The sequence below is a fragment of the Mesoplodon mirus genome, assembly GCF_964341445.2.
Source record: "Mesoplodon mirus genome assembly, chromosome: 8".
Taxonomy (NCBI): domain Eukaryota; kingdom Metazoa; phylum Chordata; class Mammalia; order Artiodactyla; family Ziphiidae; genus Mesoplodon; species Mesoplodon mirus.
The window spans coordinates 72,446,958-72,463,271 of NC_138984.1; the positions used below are offsets into that span (position 1 = coordinate 72,446,958).

Below are 16,314 nucleotides of genomic sequence, written 5' to 3' on the forward strand. Positions count from 1 at the left end.
TGATAGTACACATTCTTTTCAATCAGGACATTGGGCTCTGGTCAGACCGATTTGATAACAACTTGATAAGGTGTAGAATCTTCCCGTGATTAGAGACAGAAATCTGATAAGATACAGGACTCACTTGCAACAGATAAAGCTTCTCAAAAGGTTGCTTCCAGTTAGAATTCCCCAGCTGGTCCTTAGGACACGGTTCCATGTTATTTATTATGTAGCTCACACTCGGAATCACCCCTGGGGCAGGTGGAGCCATTCCAGTGGGTTTGTAAAAAGTTGCGTGCATGTACTCACACACAAATGAGGAGACGGGGCCTGGGAGATGGTCCTAGGTAAGTGAAAGGAATCGCTCACTTTTGCCAGTCCTTTTGTGAGAGAGGTCGATTGTTTCCCATTGAAGGCTTTCTTTTCCTTCATTAGAGAATTCGACTCTCAGTTGGCTTATTTGACATTCTGAGATGGCAGCTTATGAAATTGGTAGAGCTGGAAGGAACCAGAGAGATCATGAAGTTCCACTCTGTGGCTCCAGCAGCAAGGAAACTGAAGCACAGGGCTTGGGACTGGCCCAGGTTTTTAGTCACAGGCAAAAGAAAAATAAATTGGGCTGACTTAAGGAGAAAAAACCTTTTTGAGAGGACCTGAACAACAGGCAGTGATGCTGGGAAAGCTGCTGAAGATATAAATAATGGCAGCATCCAAAGCTGCAGGCACAATCCTTTCCCAGAACCGGTGCACCAAAGACGTCAATGCTGATTACCGCCCCTCGTGTCTCGGTCTGCCATCGCTGTTGACATCTCTGTCCCCATACCCCTAGTACGGGATGGTGCTGCTGCTCTTTGGCCTCCACCTTTGAATTCTCCGTGTCTGGTTCTCTGGGTCACTAGTTCTAGATTGAAGTCTGTGTGGGGAGCATCTGATTGGCGGAGTGGGGTTAGAGGTCCGTGTGCGGGGGACAGGTAGACTCTACCTCTTGCGAGGCTTCTGTGATGGGGAGAAGGGGGGATGTTGGGAAGCATAAACAAACAAACAAAACCCAGACAGTTATTTGTTACAGAAACACATCCAGTTAGTGGCTATCTGAGGCATTAGAACTTGGATCTTTTGACTTTTCTCAGTTTATAGCAAGTGTTGATTTCCTTGGTAGAAACTGGCAGAGGCTCCCCATTTTTAAAAGAAAATGAAGTCCTCTGGATGAAGACTTGGTGATTCTGATATTTCCAAACACTCTGTTATCCTGTCAATGCTGTTTTTCTTCTGGATTGAAAATCACTCCCCTGTCTTCCTATCCTTGATGGCACACAGAAAAGAATACCTTGCACATCAGTGGTAAAACGTAAAGAGAGAAAGAAAGAGAAACAAAAAAGAGCAGGCACCGTTCAGGAAGTGCAGAGATTAGACATTAGTTGTCAACACATTTCAGGAAAAGCTTGCCAGATTGATGAGCAAGAAACCATTTAGAACTAGAAAATATACAGAGCTTTCTTTTTGTTTTTATTTTTTAAGTATTTTGGGCAGTAGTGATATCTTTTAATTAAGGTACAAAGTGGTCTTGACTTTTCAGTACATTTTTTAACCTTTTAATAATAATCGTTAATTTTTATTGAGAACAGTGATGTCAGAACAGACATTCCCTATCTCACTCCTCGACCTCTGTCAATCCCATTGTCATTCCCCCTGTATAGATGAGTGACTAGCGCCTTAGATGAAGCAACTAGCGTGAGGTTTCACGGTTGGCTGAGATGAGGCTTGAACTTAAGTCCACACTCCTATGAACAAAGCCTTGCAGATCTTCCTGTAACGTAAGAGAGAAAAAGAGGTATGTCTAGAGCACTATGCTTGGTGATATTTTAGGAAAACTGCAGGGGAAAGAGAAAGGAAAAGTGCTCAGAAATGGAGAGACTTTTTGGAACTTGCGACCTTTCCAAGTTGGACTGTAAACTTGCCCTTGTTCTCAGAGTCCTGGGGTAGCTGAGCCAATCCATTTCAGTCTGCTCCCCACAGTGATACTTAGCTCACTGACCGACACATAGTAGGTGTTTAGTAAATATAATTGTTAAAGAAATAAATCTCAAGCATCCTCAGGTCAGTTATCTTGGGTTAAGATGCCATGCATTCCAGACGGCTGCTCTCAGTTAAGAAAGACCCTTACCCTCAAAGGTGCTTATCAGTGACTTTGGTGCATCTCACAAACAACTAAGGAGGATGACCTGTGGCTTTAGGCCACATAAATGTATGGTCTGTAAAAGAGTCTCTATAGTGTGTCACGCTTCCTGACTTTTCAACTTCATTTCAATTAATTTTTGTCACATTGCTCCTTTTTCCTTTTTCTTCCTTAAAAGTATAAAAACCTATTTTTGACTTGTACTAGAGAGAGAATTAATTGTTCTGCATGGGAGGGGAGGGGGTCTTTACCGTAAACTGATGTATAGACATTTTTGCACAGATGAGAGAAAATGAATACCCAAAGCATTCTGTTGTTTGAAGTTTAAATGTGGTTTTATTTTAAATTCAAATCTAGCTAGATTCCTAAGTATCTGAAAAGTAGAAAACTTATTCATTAGATTCATTTAAAACTTTTTCAAGAAAGGAAGGCCCTGAGGGTATAGAAACTTTTATGTACTTAAATATGTCATGTTAAGGCACTTCACAGTGTTTTTTTTACACGGGGCCAGAGACCACAGATCCACGCTGATTGCTAATTATTCAGGTTGTAAATAGCTTATTCGAAAACTTAGGGGGAGACAAAAGAAAGATGAAGGAACAAAAGGCCTGCGATAATGAAAAGGATATTGTGAAGAGAAGGGCTGGGCAGAATTATGATGCAGGTCACATTCTGTGCCTGTATTTAATTGTACCTTTGTATTTAATAATAAAAATGATTACACGCTCAGGGCTAACAGGTGTCCCTTCCTGAGAACTGTAGTATGGATAAGTGACAGCAAATTACTCCAATTCATAAACTTTGAATATTATGCTTTTGAGTTTCACCAGTCTATACTAGAAGACATTTCCTACAAAAATGTACATCAGCCCAGGAAGATTTCGAAACCTAATTCTTGATCAGTATTGATATATATAAACTATAGGTGACTGCTTTAAAGCATGAATGACAAAAAAATCACTTTGCAGACACTGTTTAATCAAATGTAGTTGTGCTAATATCATAGTCACATTTCTGATAGTTTATGCTTCATATAAGCTTTGGATATAAGTGCACATTAGCAGTGATTAAAGTTTATAGGCGGTGGTCTTGCTATTAGGACTTAATCTTCCCTGCATTTTCTCTACTTCTTGCTTATCTTGACCACTTTTTCTAACTGCCCCGCCTTCCTTAACTCCCCAGGTTGTTGCTCTCCCTGCCCCCTATTTCCCCTTCTGTTGCCGTTATTGCAATTTGTAATTGTCTTTAATTTGTTTTACTTGACCTTACCTGTCTTCCCATTAGAATGTGGTTCCATAGAGCAGAGACCAGGGTTAGCTTATTTTCCCTACTCAGTGGATCTCTAATGCCTATCATCATGCCTGGCTCATAATATGTCCTCAATCAATATTTGTTAAAGGGATATGCCACTTGCTGTTCTGATCATACATCAAGCCCTTGCTTGCTTTAACTTTATCACTAGCCTTTTTCTTTTGCTTGTACTTTGACCAAAAAGTTTGTGGTAGAAGACATCTTGTTTCTATTGTCCGCTGGGTAGCTAGGTAGAGAGACCATAGTCCCTTGGTTCAGTGGAAACCACAGCTATAGTGGGGGTAGGGTTAGGGGTTAGGGGCTGTTCCTAGAATCTGTAAGACCTGAGCACATTTCCCATATTTGAACAATCTCTGACCTGTGATTGTGTTCTGTAATCATGTTCATTCATTTATTCATGCATTCATCAAATATCTGAATGTCTACCCGGTAGCAAATGCTATGTTAGGTACTGGTAAAGCAAAATTGAATAAGATGTCCTCTATCTTCTAGGAAGATATTATTAGAATCAGGGTGCCCTAGGCCTGAAACTATGTCTGTTTGGGTGTCTGTTGTAAATCCAGCTCCTAGCATAATCCCTGGCACATTTAAAAGCATGTAGTACATATTTGCTCAATAACTGAGTGAGTGTTGAATGCAATTATTTAGAAAATAGTTTGTGCTGTAATAAGGATATGTACATAGTGCCATAGAAGCACAGAGGAGAGAAGGCTGTTGTGTCTGAGAGGAGTCAGGGAAGGTTTCATGAAAGAAAGATGAACATTTGAATACTTTACTAGGAAGGGTAAGATGTTCCATGGAGTAGGGATACCATGAGCGAAAAGTCAGAGGTGTGAAAGAGCTGAGTTTTATTCGAGGATGAGCGCTTTGGTCAGCCTGGAGATTTAGGTTGAATGTTGGGGGGGGGGCATCGAGGCTATTATTAATTTCCTTATTCAGGTACCCTATGCACTAAATAGCTCTTGTGCCACAATTTAATCACCTACCACCATCTATTTATAGCATTTCTATAGGAAAATTAATTGTGTTCTAAATAGCCATCTTAGAATGCAGTCTCGAAGATAGAACCTGTTTTTAAGCTGGGACTGATGTTATTAGAAAATTGGCTACATTGCCTGTATAAGTTATCTGTTGTCACAATTCCACATAACAACCATAAAACCTAAGCAGCATGAAAACAATTAGGATTTATTGCTCATGCATTGGAGTATTCATCTAGGTGGTTCTTCTGATCTTGTCTGGGGTTGGCTCAGCAATTCTTCCGGTCTCTGCTGAACTTGGACTCATGTTTGGAGGTTCAGCAGAGACTCACTGTCTGTCAGCTGATGTAGGATTGCCTGGGCTGGGATGACTGGGGCAATTCACCACAGGCCTCTCATTGCCCTCCTGGTACCAGCAGGCTAGCCTGGATATGTCATTTTCATGGCACTGGCAGAGCCTCCTTTTAAAATCACATCTACTAACATTCCCTTGACCAAAACAACTTCACATGGCTGGGTCCAGAGGCAAAGTGGGAACCTACACTGTGAAGACTCTTGGCAATGGGAATGGATACAGGGAGGGGTGAAGAATTCGGACAATTTTTGCAGTAGAGTATGTGGCTCATAAAAGCTAATCAAATCAAGATTTCATTATAATTCTAGATCTAATGGAAGAATATTATTTCTCATTTTATTTTTCTGACTTCTTTTACAAAGCACCTATCTTTTGGTCTTCATTAATCCCAATCTTTTTTTAAACATGCTGGGCCCAAGTCAGAGAAATCATAAATGAGGAAGAGATTGCAAGTGAAATCTTGAAAGAGAGAGGTAGCTATTGAAGAGTAGCCACTACACGAATTGTATAATTTCAGAGGCTCCCACCCAGCTCCTCTCCGTTTATAGGACACTGAAACCCAGAGGAATGCAGTGCATCACTTACATTCCCCCAGCCTGGTTAGTGACTCACTCAAAACTTATGCCCCAATCATCCCAAGCCCAGAGCTGTGTCTTGTAAGGTACATTCTCCCTAAACTGTTTCATGCGTCTCCCTGATCCCTTCCACTCCCCACACAAATAATCGTTTTTATAAATAACTTAGTTTTAGGGGAAATTGCATTCTGTTTTAATTTACGTGAAAAGTATGTTCTCATTTGACTTTTCCTTTTCAAGCTTACTCATCGTATGTACTTAAACCAGAATTTAGTAATCCCCTTACACAAAGACACATACACACACACACACATACACACACACACACACACGCACACACCTATTTTGCTCTGCCTCTACCTGCGCTTTTCCCATGAAAAAGGAAATTTTTAAATATAATGGTTATATTAAATCAGCTTGGGTTTGGTGTGTTAGCCTTTGAATTACCTTTGCCAGACTGTTAAGAAGCTTCAGAGGTCATTGTGTCACTCAGTGTCAGTCAGAGACAATAAAGCATGCCCTGTGAATTTTGTGAGAAATGGGATTAAAGCTTTAGGGAGGTATTCTTTCACACTAGCATCCTTTTTCCCTCTGCTAGAAGTAACCACATGATTGCATGAGGCCCAGGTCAGGGAGGTGGAAGGAAATACTCAGCATTTCCACAGTGGCAGTTTTTTATGATGATAAAGTTATGGATGGTGTTATTTTAATTAAGAACTAATTTTTTGCTAACAATTAAACTTTGTATATGGTTTCTGGGTCCATAGATTGGTCTGTGGCTATCTATGTAAATGGCCATTTAACAGTAGGCTGAATTAAAAGAAGATTGTATGTAGGATTTCAGAGCATCCTGGAATTTTAGATCTGAAGGGCCAGGAAAATGCCAGCTAATTTGTTACGTAGGGTTTTTTCATATTTACTCGTTCTTCATACCTTTTATACATTCAATGATTGTTTCTCTTTTTTTCAGCTATTTTGCATGTTAACTTTTGCCAAACTTTGAAACCCTCTGAGGAGAACTATATTGCTTTGTCCCCAAAATATTTATATTTGAGGCCTATCTTATAGAAAATTACATCTTAAAATGTTTTTCACTTAAAATATCTCTCACCATCCTGGGTGCAAGGCCATTGCGGACTAAGGCAAAATCCTTCTCTGCCACTACTGACCTTCATCTCATTGGTGGGTGGATTTTATATTTTGTTTTTCTAAACAAGGGAAAACAGTTATAGTTCCACCTCCTATGTGCTTCCTCTCATCTGAGTTGTAAGTTCAGTACATGCACATATGTAAGATTTCAAGTGCAAAAGGAGAACAGAGTAGGAAACAGATTTTCACAGCCCCCGTCTGGGTCCTTGCGTAAGTGCCAACGCAAAGCTATTCACTGATCAGTGAATAGTATCATGTTGCCTGGCTCTAAGGCATTTGAAAATCCAAACTTAATAAGCAGATCAATTGGGTGGGGGAGTTGAGATTATTGTATGGCATTCCAATGACATGCAGTGTTGTCAAAACCTTTTTACTCCGGAAATAAAATTACAGGAGGCATATAGATACCTTTCAAAATGTCAGGAAAGGGAGTTGGGGGGGATTTAGTTAAGAATAGTGAAAATATACCACTTATCACAGGAAGCATGCACTGCGAGCATCTGGGTATCTCAGGGTAAAGGGTGAATTTAATGTGGGTCGGGGAGGGGGAGGTCTGCCCTGAATCCAAGCAGGTAAATGAATTAAGCTGAATGTCTGCAAAGAGGGGACTTCTGGGTAGAGGTGTGAGCTCCCGGGCCAAGTGGGAAGTCAAATTACTTAACTCCTCAATTTTTAGGAGCTTATAATAACTGTGTTTGTATTCCCCTTCAGAGCAAAGGGCAACTTGAGGGTTAAGTCTTGAGGGAATCATTCATATCCATTTCCCTTTCTGTCCCACTTATTCAACTTATATATAAGGGCTAGTTTGGGTTTAAGTTAAGATTTTACACATTTCTGGGGTTTCCCTGCTCCCTTCAAATTTATTGCCACCAACTTACTGATGTCTGAAATTTTTTTTTAACTTGAGACAAAGCATTCCATTCTATAGCTAGAGATAATACTATAAATCTATAAGGACTATAAAATTTTATATAATTATGTAAGATTTCTATAAATCTAGAAGACTATAAATAAACCTGTTTATTTAACACATCGAATGGAATTTGGCTAAACTTAACACTTACTGGGTACCTGTTCTGTGCTTGGTACTAATGAGGAAAAGAAAAGATGAACAAGTAAGACCCTGCCTCCCCATGACTGGGCTGAAGAGACATGGAAATCATATATATAGTAATTACAGTGGGATACTACTTCCAGGAGAACCGAGATCTCCCTGTATCTTTCTCACCACTGGGTTCCTTGCATTTGTTACAGTGCCTGGCTCATAACCAAGGCTTATTATTTTTTTTTAAGTCGATGGATACAGGGATGACTAGTATCATAAAGACTATAAAAATGGTATGTACAAGGTACAGTGTTGGTGCAGAAGGTGGAATGAACAACTTGGCCTTGGAGGGTTGCAACACAGATAAGGAGAGTCTTCATGGTAGATATTGAATCAGCTCATGAGAGAGGACTAGGAGTTGTCCAGAGCTTCCAGAATGGTTTTCCAGCCAAAAGAATTAGTGTGGACAAAGGCAAGAAGGTGCGAAGTGACATGGACGTTCAGGGAGTTGTAAATAATTTGACAACCCTATACAGTAGAATAAAGGCAGTAGAAGAATTTTGGCAGGTGAGGACCTTCATAAATAAGTAACATTTTTGATTTGAGTCAAGGCAGGTGCTGCTAGGTATCAGGATGGGCATGCAAAATAAGGACCAAAGGAAGTTTTTTCCACCTCACACTTTTAACTGAGGTTTATCTTGTTTCCCTTCAAAAGTATTGGGATTTGGAAGCTAATTAGGGAGGTATATCTTAGTACAGAAACAGTAGAGCTTGATGAACTATACCAATACTGCTCCAATGAGATTTTATAATTTAGAAAGGTATTAAAAGAAAGATTTTGTATTTTCAAAAGTTAGAGTTTCATTACCAGATGATCATGTAAATAGATAATACCACTTTACAAAGGGATCTGTCATTTAATAAGTGGGCTTTCTGCCTGGTTCCTTTGAACAGTGACATCATATAAGATTTAAAATAGTTGATTTTCACATAACTTTCCAGAGAACCGTCCTGTGTGTAAATCAAGGCACACTTGGATGGGTGAGAGTTCCCCTACCCTAGGAACATGACTTGGATTTCTTGTACTACCCGTAGGGTGTTTCATTATTATGTACATAAATTCACTAGAAAGATTGGGTGGGATGAGTACTTCCTTCAGTTTAGATGTATAATCTCTTTAGTTTAAAGAGAAGATCTATAATGGAGTTTTTATTTTGTTTCTTTGGACTGTTTGTGAACCATATTCCAATATTAAATGAGCCCTACGTGAATAAAAGTGAGTTTCTTAAACTTAACTTGAAATGTACCTACTGACTATTAGCATCTTTAGGGTTGTGCTGAGTTGAAATCGATAGAAATGCTACCCTTCTTTCTTCCCACTTCTAGTTCAGCTGCTGCTGCTGCTGTTTTCTTCTACTTCCATTCTATTAATTTTTGGATAAAATAACTCCTTATTTTGCATGTTGAGTTTTAACGTACGTTCTCCACTTGATAGAGGCTTTAGTTTTGAGGGAAAGGTCCTTGGCTGATTGCGTTAGTTGAGCGGTTCTAGAATAAGACATTTGTGGGGAGGGGCGGCAGAATCCTGTCATTGATTCTCTCTTTATAATTGTGCCCTTTTAGCCGGAACTGATTACCTGTGTAGTGCTTCTGGCCCTGTGCAGACTGAATCACAAGGAAGAAACTTTACATAAAACATTTATACTAAATGTTTGGTATGCTGGCAACATAAATCAACAACAATATCCATTATAAATTCATCCCTTTATCAGTATTATCTTGATAGAACTGATCCCAATGTGTGGGAATTTGAACACTGCTTCAATACATCTAGCCCTGGGTAATTAATTATTCAGGGCACAGAGAACCTGGCCTCTGTGCTGTAGAGTAATTCTTCCTGGTCAGCGTTAACTCCACTGGCAATAATAAATAGAAAAAGTCTCTAGTGATGCCAGTATTTTAAAGTGATTAATCATCTTTCCCCCCTTCGCCTCCCCCTTAGTTTTCTTTAACTAGGATTTTTCAGCAATAAATCTTTAACAATACAGGTAGGAATTGTTCTGTAATTAAATTTTGCCCTGCTTAATTTCTTACCTTTTATGTATGATTAAAAAAAGCGTTACATTTTAAGGGGCTCTGATCAAAATTCAAACCAAGAAAAATCCTTTTATAGAATACTGAGAGATTCTCTATGAAAGATTAAGCTCTTGATTTTGAATATTAGATAGAGCACATATTCATAAAAATTGTTCATCAGCACCAGTTGGGGTGTCAAATATTCTGAAGTTTTGAATTGCTTCACTTTCTTGCATACGGGTTGTCTGTATTAGGAAAAGTCTGACATATACATATGTTCCCAAACTGAGAGAATAATTACTTATTTCTTAACTTTCAAATAATTGATGTGAGCTCTGTAGGAAAGGGAGATTTTTAGTCCTTTTGTGGTACACAGAGTGCACTTGCAGAAATGGCAGGTAAATGCCTGACCGAGAACACCCATGTATTTTCAAAGTAATGCCCTATAGAGCTGACCAGCCATCATGTATATTCTGGGAGACAGGGACAGATGTGACATATCTGTTGTGACACACTTCTGTACCACCAGTCTGTGGCTCGAGGTGACTCCTGTCCCTCCTCTGATGCTTTCCCTTGCTGCAGGACAGCACAACGACGCACGGATGAACCTTGCCATTGCTCTCACTGCTGCCAGGTATGGGGCTGCCACGGCCAATTACATGGAGGTCATGAGCTTGCTCAAGAAGACAGACCCCAAGACAGGGAAAGAGCGCGTGAGCGGTGCACGGTGCAAGGATGTGCTCACAGGTATGCGAAGGCTCAGGCGGGGAGGGATTTCTTAGCATCTTGCCTTGTCTACATAAAGACTGAATGATAATTTTTCTGTCACTTCTCTTTTATTGAAGCGAGATTTCAGAGTCCTATTAATTATATTCCTTATTGTCAACAATGACTGGTTTCACATGAAAATGTTCCCTTGTAGGACCTGGCAATTTTTCCTCTTTGTGTTAAACAATAATGATGATCATGATAATAATAAATGCCCACAAAATTCCCACAGCTATGAATGCATTCTGTTTTCTTTACAAAAACATGTCATTAAGAAAATTCACTAATGTGCCAAGTTTCAAAGTATCATTTAGGTGACATAAGCAGTGCATTTACCTGTCGTTAAAGTCAATCACTTTAACTTTGGTGAGATTTTCATGCCCGTCCAGTTCTATGGCCGTGTGGGCGAAGTTTCAAAATTACATCGTTTCCTTCAAAACCAGCACTGTGAAATATATCATCTCACGGCAACACTGCTCACACATTTGAGTTTTAAGGAGAAAGCGGCTAATTTACTCACTTTCTTCCTATTTGGCACTTTAATGCCGGGCATTTTGCAAACTAGAATGAGAGCTGAAATGAAAAAGTGGCATGTTTTTCTTCCTGCGGTTTGGACTTGGTTTCAATAAATTTACTCACATGCGAACCTTTTGTGTGGCTTCTCAATGACTCTGGTTGCCCGTGTCACTTAGTGTGGCATACAGTATACTCCACAATAGGTTAAGTTAAGAGATGAATTAATAATCCAAAGCGTCAGTGAGCAGAGAAACAAACAGGGTGTGTGATTGACGCTGCTTTCTTTCACAGGGGAGGAATTTGATGTAAGAGCCAAGTGTGTTATCAATGCCACAGGACCTTTCACAGACACCGTGCGCAAAATGGATGATAAGGATGCCGCAGCTATTTGCCAACCCAGTGCTGGCGTCCACATTGTGATGCCTGGTTATTACAGGTACCTGTGTTCCCACTTGGCCGTCGTCGTCAGAGAACGAGGGATGCAAGAAATGGTCTATATTTATTCCTGTAGCACACCTTTCTTACTAGATGGTCTAGCTCACTGTTCAAAATGAGAAGAAATGAGTAAAAAAAAAAAAAAAAAAAAAAACTCTTCCAAAGCACAAAATACAAACCAGGCTTGTGTATTTCTTAGCTTTTTGGGCAATACTCCTTTCTATGAGTTAGTGATTTGGAATCTATTTTTGTACTTTTTTCAGTGTACGTATCGTCAAAGGCTAAATAAGCCTTACTATTTTTGAATTTTAATTTCATTAAAACCCTAAAAATAATTTTGCAAAAATGTCCATAAAGGACATTTTCATTAAGACACTAAAAAGTTAATTTTACAAAATACCCAGATTTGCTTATGAAGAATCTGAAAATGAGGACCACTCAAGTATTCTTGTTTATAACTTTTGAAATGTGTTTTGAAAAATACTATAGCAGGTAAAAATCGGTTATTATTTCTGATTTATCAAATTAACAAAGATAATCACAGGTAGAGAAATAGATAAAGATAGAGGTGAAGTAAGAGCAGCTATTAACTGAAAATCATTTAAAAGTTAGGTGATGGGCACATGAAACTGAGATTTTTGTGTGTGTTTGAATTTTTAATATTTTTTTATTTTTAATAAATTAGAAAAGAGACATTTATGTGATCCTAACTAAGAAATTGATAATTATTACCCCTCATGTACATTTCAAGACATCTGGGGAAAAATTCGTGTGTCTATGCTGAGTATGGAACATTTTTATTTCCACATGTGGTAAATCTAATAGGCAAACTAGTACATAATTCTGTGAAATAATGATTTATGCTCAAGGTATTCATTAAGACATTATTTGTAGTTGAGAAATTTTACAAACCACTTCAGTTTCTAACCTTAGGAGAATGGATAAGTAAATTATGGTGTACCTGCATGAGGGAGTATTATATGTTCATTAAAAATTATAATTATAAATAACATTAGTGTCCTAAGAAAACGCTAGTGATACAATGTTAGTTTAGAATGGAGGATACAAGATTGTATGTGTAACACGATCTAAGCATTATATAAGTACATAGAAAAGAGATTAAAAGAAATATGTTAAATACCAATGATGATTATCTCTAGGTGATGTAATTATGGGTAAAAATGTAATTTCTAGGTAATGTGGTTAGGATGAGAGCTATCTCTTCCATATTCTAATAACTTTCCATAAAAGATATATACATTTTTCATATTTGATAAAACAGATGTACAGATCCATGATATTTCATTTAATATCTGCATTCTTCTAGAATGCTATCCTGCTATGTAATAGATGATACTGCCTTATTAATTATCAGTTTTCCAGTAACTAAGTCTTCTTGAAGAGAGTCCAAGATATACCTAATTGTACCAAACACACTTCTAATGAGAAAGATATTACACTTCTACCAAGAGGAATATTAATGAAATTTCTTATCCACCAGCTTCCAAGGTTTCTTTGTCATTTTCTAAATGTCTACGTGTAATTGGTAGACAGTCATTAGTATTTTCACTTAGGACTGGAGAAACCAAGGTGCTTCCAGTCTCAATAATAAAAACTTATGCAGTGGTGCTTAATAGAGTTTTAAAAACTACTAACAGAAGTTTAGTGCAAATGAAAAGGAGAGAAGTAAATATATGTACATGTTGCAAATGTTTCTTGTATATAGAGAAGTTTTCAAAAATAGTTCCAGACCCAATTATATATGTTTATTTTGTGTTGGGTAAAAATATGCAAGGCCAGCTAGTTTGTAAGTTTTTTGGAGTTTTGTTTTTAATGTTTCGTAGAGTACAGATGTAATACCTAAACTATAGACACACACATCACCATAATCCTTATTTTTGTTTAGGTCTTACTAGATTCAACATATTTTCCTGTACATTCTGTTTCGTATCTTCTTCACTATTGTCGCATGATGTCAGAGGACACTTACTAGTATTCTGTATTATTCCCTGTGTTATTTCTGCCACTTAATAATGACATTGTTTGGGACAAGCCATTTTATTCTGCAAACCTTAGTTTACCTATCATTAAAATGGGAAGGCATTCTGCTGTTTCCAGTACATAGACAAAGACAGTATGAAGAATAACTTCAGGTGATACCTTGGTAAAGAACTTCCTGGTTTGTTCATCACTTTACCTCTTGCTAACTCTGTGACTTTGGGAAGCTGCTCATTTCAGCTTCTGGTTCCTTATCTCACGATAGTACCTATTTGTATACATTTTGACAATGATTATTTACTTTTTATCTGTTTTCTTGACTGCTATATCCCCAGCTCCTGGTATATTATCTGGTGCATAATAATGACCAGTAAATATTTTTTGAATGAATCCAACTAACTTTTTTGTGATAACTTGCCCAAATTGAGATTGTTGCTTTTTTTAATTAAAATTTTAATATAATACCTATAAGGGAATTTTAAATATATAGATATTAAAATATAAAAACAAAATGTGATTCTTCCTTTTACTGCCAAGATAACCCCTGTAGACAAAAATAAACAAAAATAATCACTATAGAAAAATAGAAAGACATAAAATGAAAAGTGAAAGCCTCCCTCTTTTCTTCATGCTCCCAACTTCAGTTTTTGATCACACTTCCTTCTGATTCCTTCCATAAAATTTTGTGTTTATATTTGCACAAATGTATATCCTTTTAAGTTTTTTTTCTTGAAGGAAGTCATGCTACGCATATGTCCTATACTATGCTTTATAATATGCTAATAACAGAGAAGATAGGTGGTTTTTAAGAAATATAAATATATATCACTTGCATGTATAATAGTATTTTCCAAACAGAATACCTTTCTTAATCCTAAAAATTAGGCATTAGCTTCGGGCCCCTGCCCATAAGTCATGAAAGTGTTAGTCACAGCTGGGTCTATTTCAGTCTAAGATGCAGTAAGTGATCTCATTCTACTTTGGGAGAAATTAATGTCTCCATCTTTAGCACCTTGAACTACAACCACTACACATCCTGTGGGAAACCTTAGAGGAGTGGTCTGGCAGCCCAGTTCCTATTCAGGCTCTGTTTCAGATGAGTCCCTTGGCTTGGGATTACAGCCTGGGTTAAGCGTTTGGTCCCTCTTTCAGCACTGACCTTGAGCAGCTGTATCGCTGGCATCCCAGAGGGATGTTTTACTTTCCATATCAAGTCATTCTCTTGGGTGGGTTGGGGTCAGGAGATCTCAGCCTGAAATGGTTCTCTGGATTTCTCAATCTCATTCAACAATTATAACTCAAGGGTTCTACTAGGTCCTCAGAGATGAGTCAGACCTTCTGGTGCTACCCTATAAACCAGCTGACAATAACGTAAGGCCTAGCATTTCAAGTAGAACCTGATCAGTTCGGCAATGCAATGAGTTCAGGAGCCACTGATTTATTGACTTTAGGCTGCTAAATGGAGAGTGAGGACGAGGTATGCAGTGTATCCTGCTGGGCTATTTTCAGGGTATCTTTATGGAATTTATTAAGCTTGTTAGGACCCTAACTAACATTCCACATGTGGAATTATCTTGTGCCATGGTAGCAGCTTTCTCTCTCTCTCTCTTTTTCTCATTCTGGATTGTTTTAATTTCATAAAACTCAACACACCAAAATCATTTACTTTTTTTTTTTTTTTTTTGCGGTACGCAGGCCTCTCACTGTTGTGGCCTTTCCCGTTGCGGAGCACAGGCTCCGGACGCGCAGGCCCAGTGACCATGGCTCACGGGCCTAGCCACTCCAAGGCATGTGGGATCTTCCCAGACCAGGGCACGAACCCATGTCCCCTGCATCAGCAGGTGGACTCTCAACCGCTGAGCCACCAGGGAAGCCCAGAAATCATTTACTTTTGAAGGCACTAAGAACATTAAGAAGGCATTAAGAGCAAATCTGGAATTTTCATCAGAGTTGTGGGTAGATGCTCTTATAAAAGCAGCAACAATACACCAAATGACTGAAATACATGAAAATAATCATCTCCTCCTTTTAGCCTACAGATGCTTTTTATTGCTGACGAAAGGTCAATTTTTTTTCTATAACGTGTGTGCATACTGCTAGCTCCAACACTGATTGCTAAGTAGTTAACAATAAATTGATTTCAGTTTAAATAAGGGTACTTCAGGACAGCAATGGTCTGCATGAGGAAAATGTTCATTAGATCTTATCCTAGACACACACGTAAATTAGAAGCCAGCTTTTCCTGCTGATGTCAAGTGAATTATACATATTGAGAAAAGACCTATGCCTCACCGCATTGTATATACCATCACTATAGTTGATAGCCATTTTCAAACTTTTGTGCCACCTTGCAGAATTAATCATTTGTAAGAAAACAAACTTTTCCCTAAGGGTGAGTTATGAATTAGGTAATTTAGAACCGATGAGAGGTATTTCCAAGTGGATTCTTAAATTTTTATACCATTCATTAATAGCTTTGGCTTCCCTCTATGCTTGTTAATTTTATGTTTGACACATATGTCTTCGCTTAAGCAGTTGATTCTCTACAGGTTCCAGTTATGTGTGTGTTGGTAACCATCACATTCACCCTTTAAACTGCTTTTTATTGCACTGAAAGATTTTAAGGGATTCAGCAGTTGTGCTTTTCTAACAGCATTTCTTGTCCCAGTTGCTGAATATTATAATTTTATGCTGATGTTGATCAAGTTTATTGAGTTAGACACATAATATGATATCTGGTCCATAAAATGATGATATATAAAATATACCAACATGTAATTTATTCCTTAAATATTAGAATATGGAATTTATCCTTTTGTTTCAATATAGCACTGTTTACCAAATTAAAAGTTTGAACTCATGAGTTAATTTCTAATCACAAAGTGACTTAAGTAATCTAAGGGCATATCAACCCAGGATCAAATTCGGTGCTTACAAAATATATTTTA

General features: G+C 38.1%; 1 protein-coding gene across 3 annotated transcripts in view; it reads left to right on the forward strand.

Annotated features, from left to right (window-relative positions):
• Positions 1-16,314, forward strand: part of GPD2 (glycerol-3-phosphate dehydrogenase 2) — a 157,221-nt gene that overhangs the window by 111,630 nt on the left and 29,277 nt on the right. For all 3 annotated transcript variants that reach the window (XM_082631151.1, XM_082631150.1, XM_082631149.1), the window contains exons 7-8: positions 10,232-10,396; positions 11,225-11,369. In XM_082631151.1, coding sequence (XP_082487277.1) covers positions 10,232-10,396; positions 11,225-11,369 — 310 coding nt within the window. The remainder of the gene's footprint in view (positions 1-10,231; positions 10,397-11,224; positions 11,370-16,314) is intronic.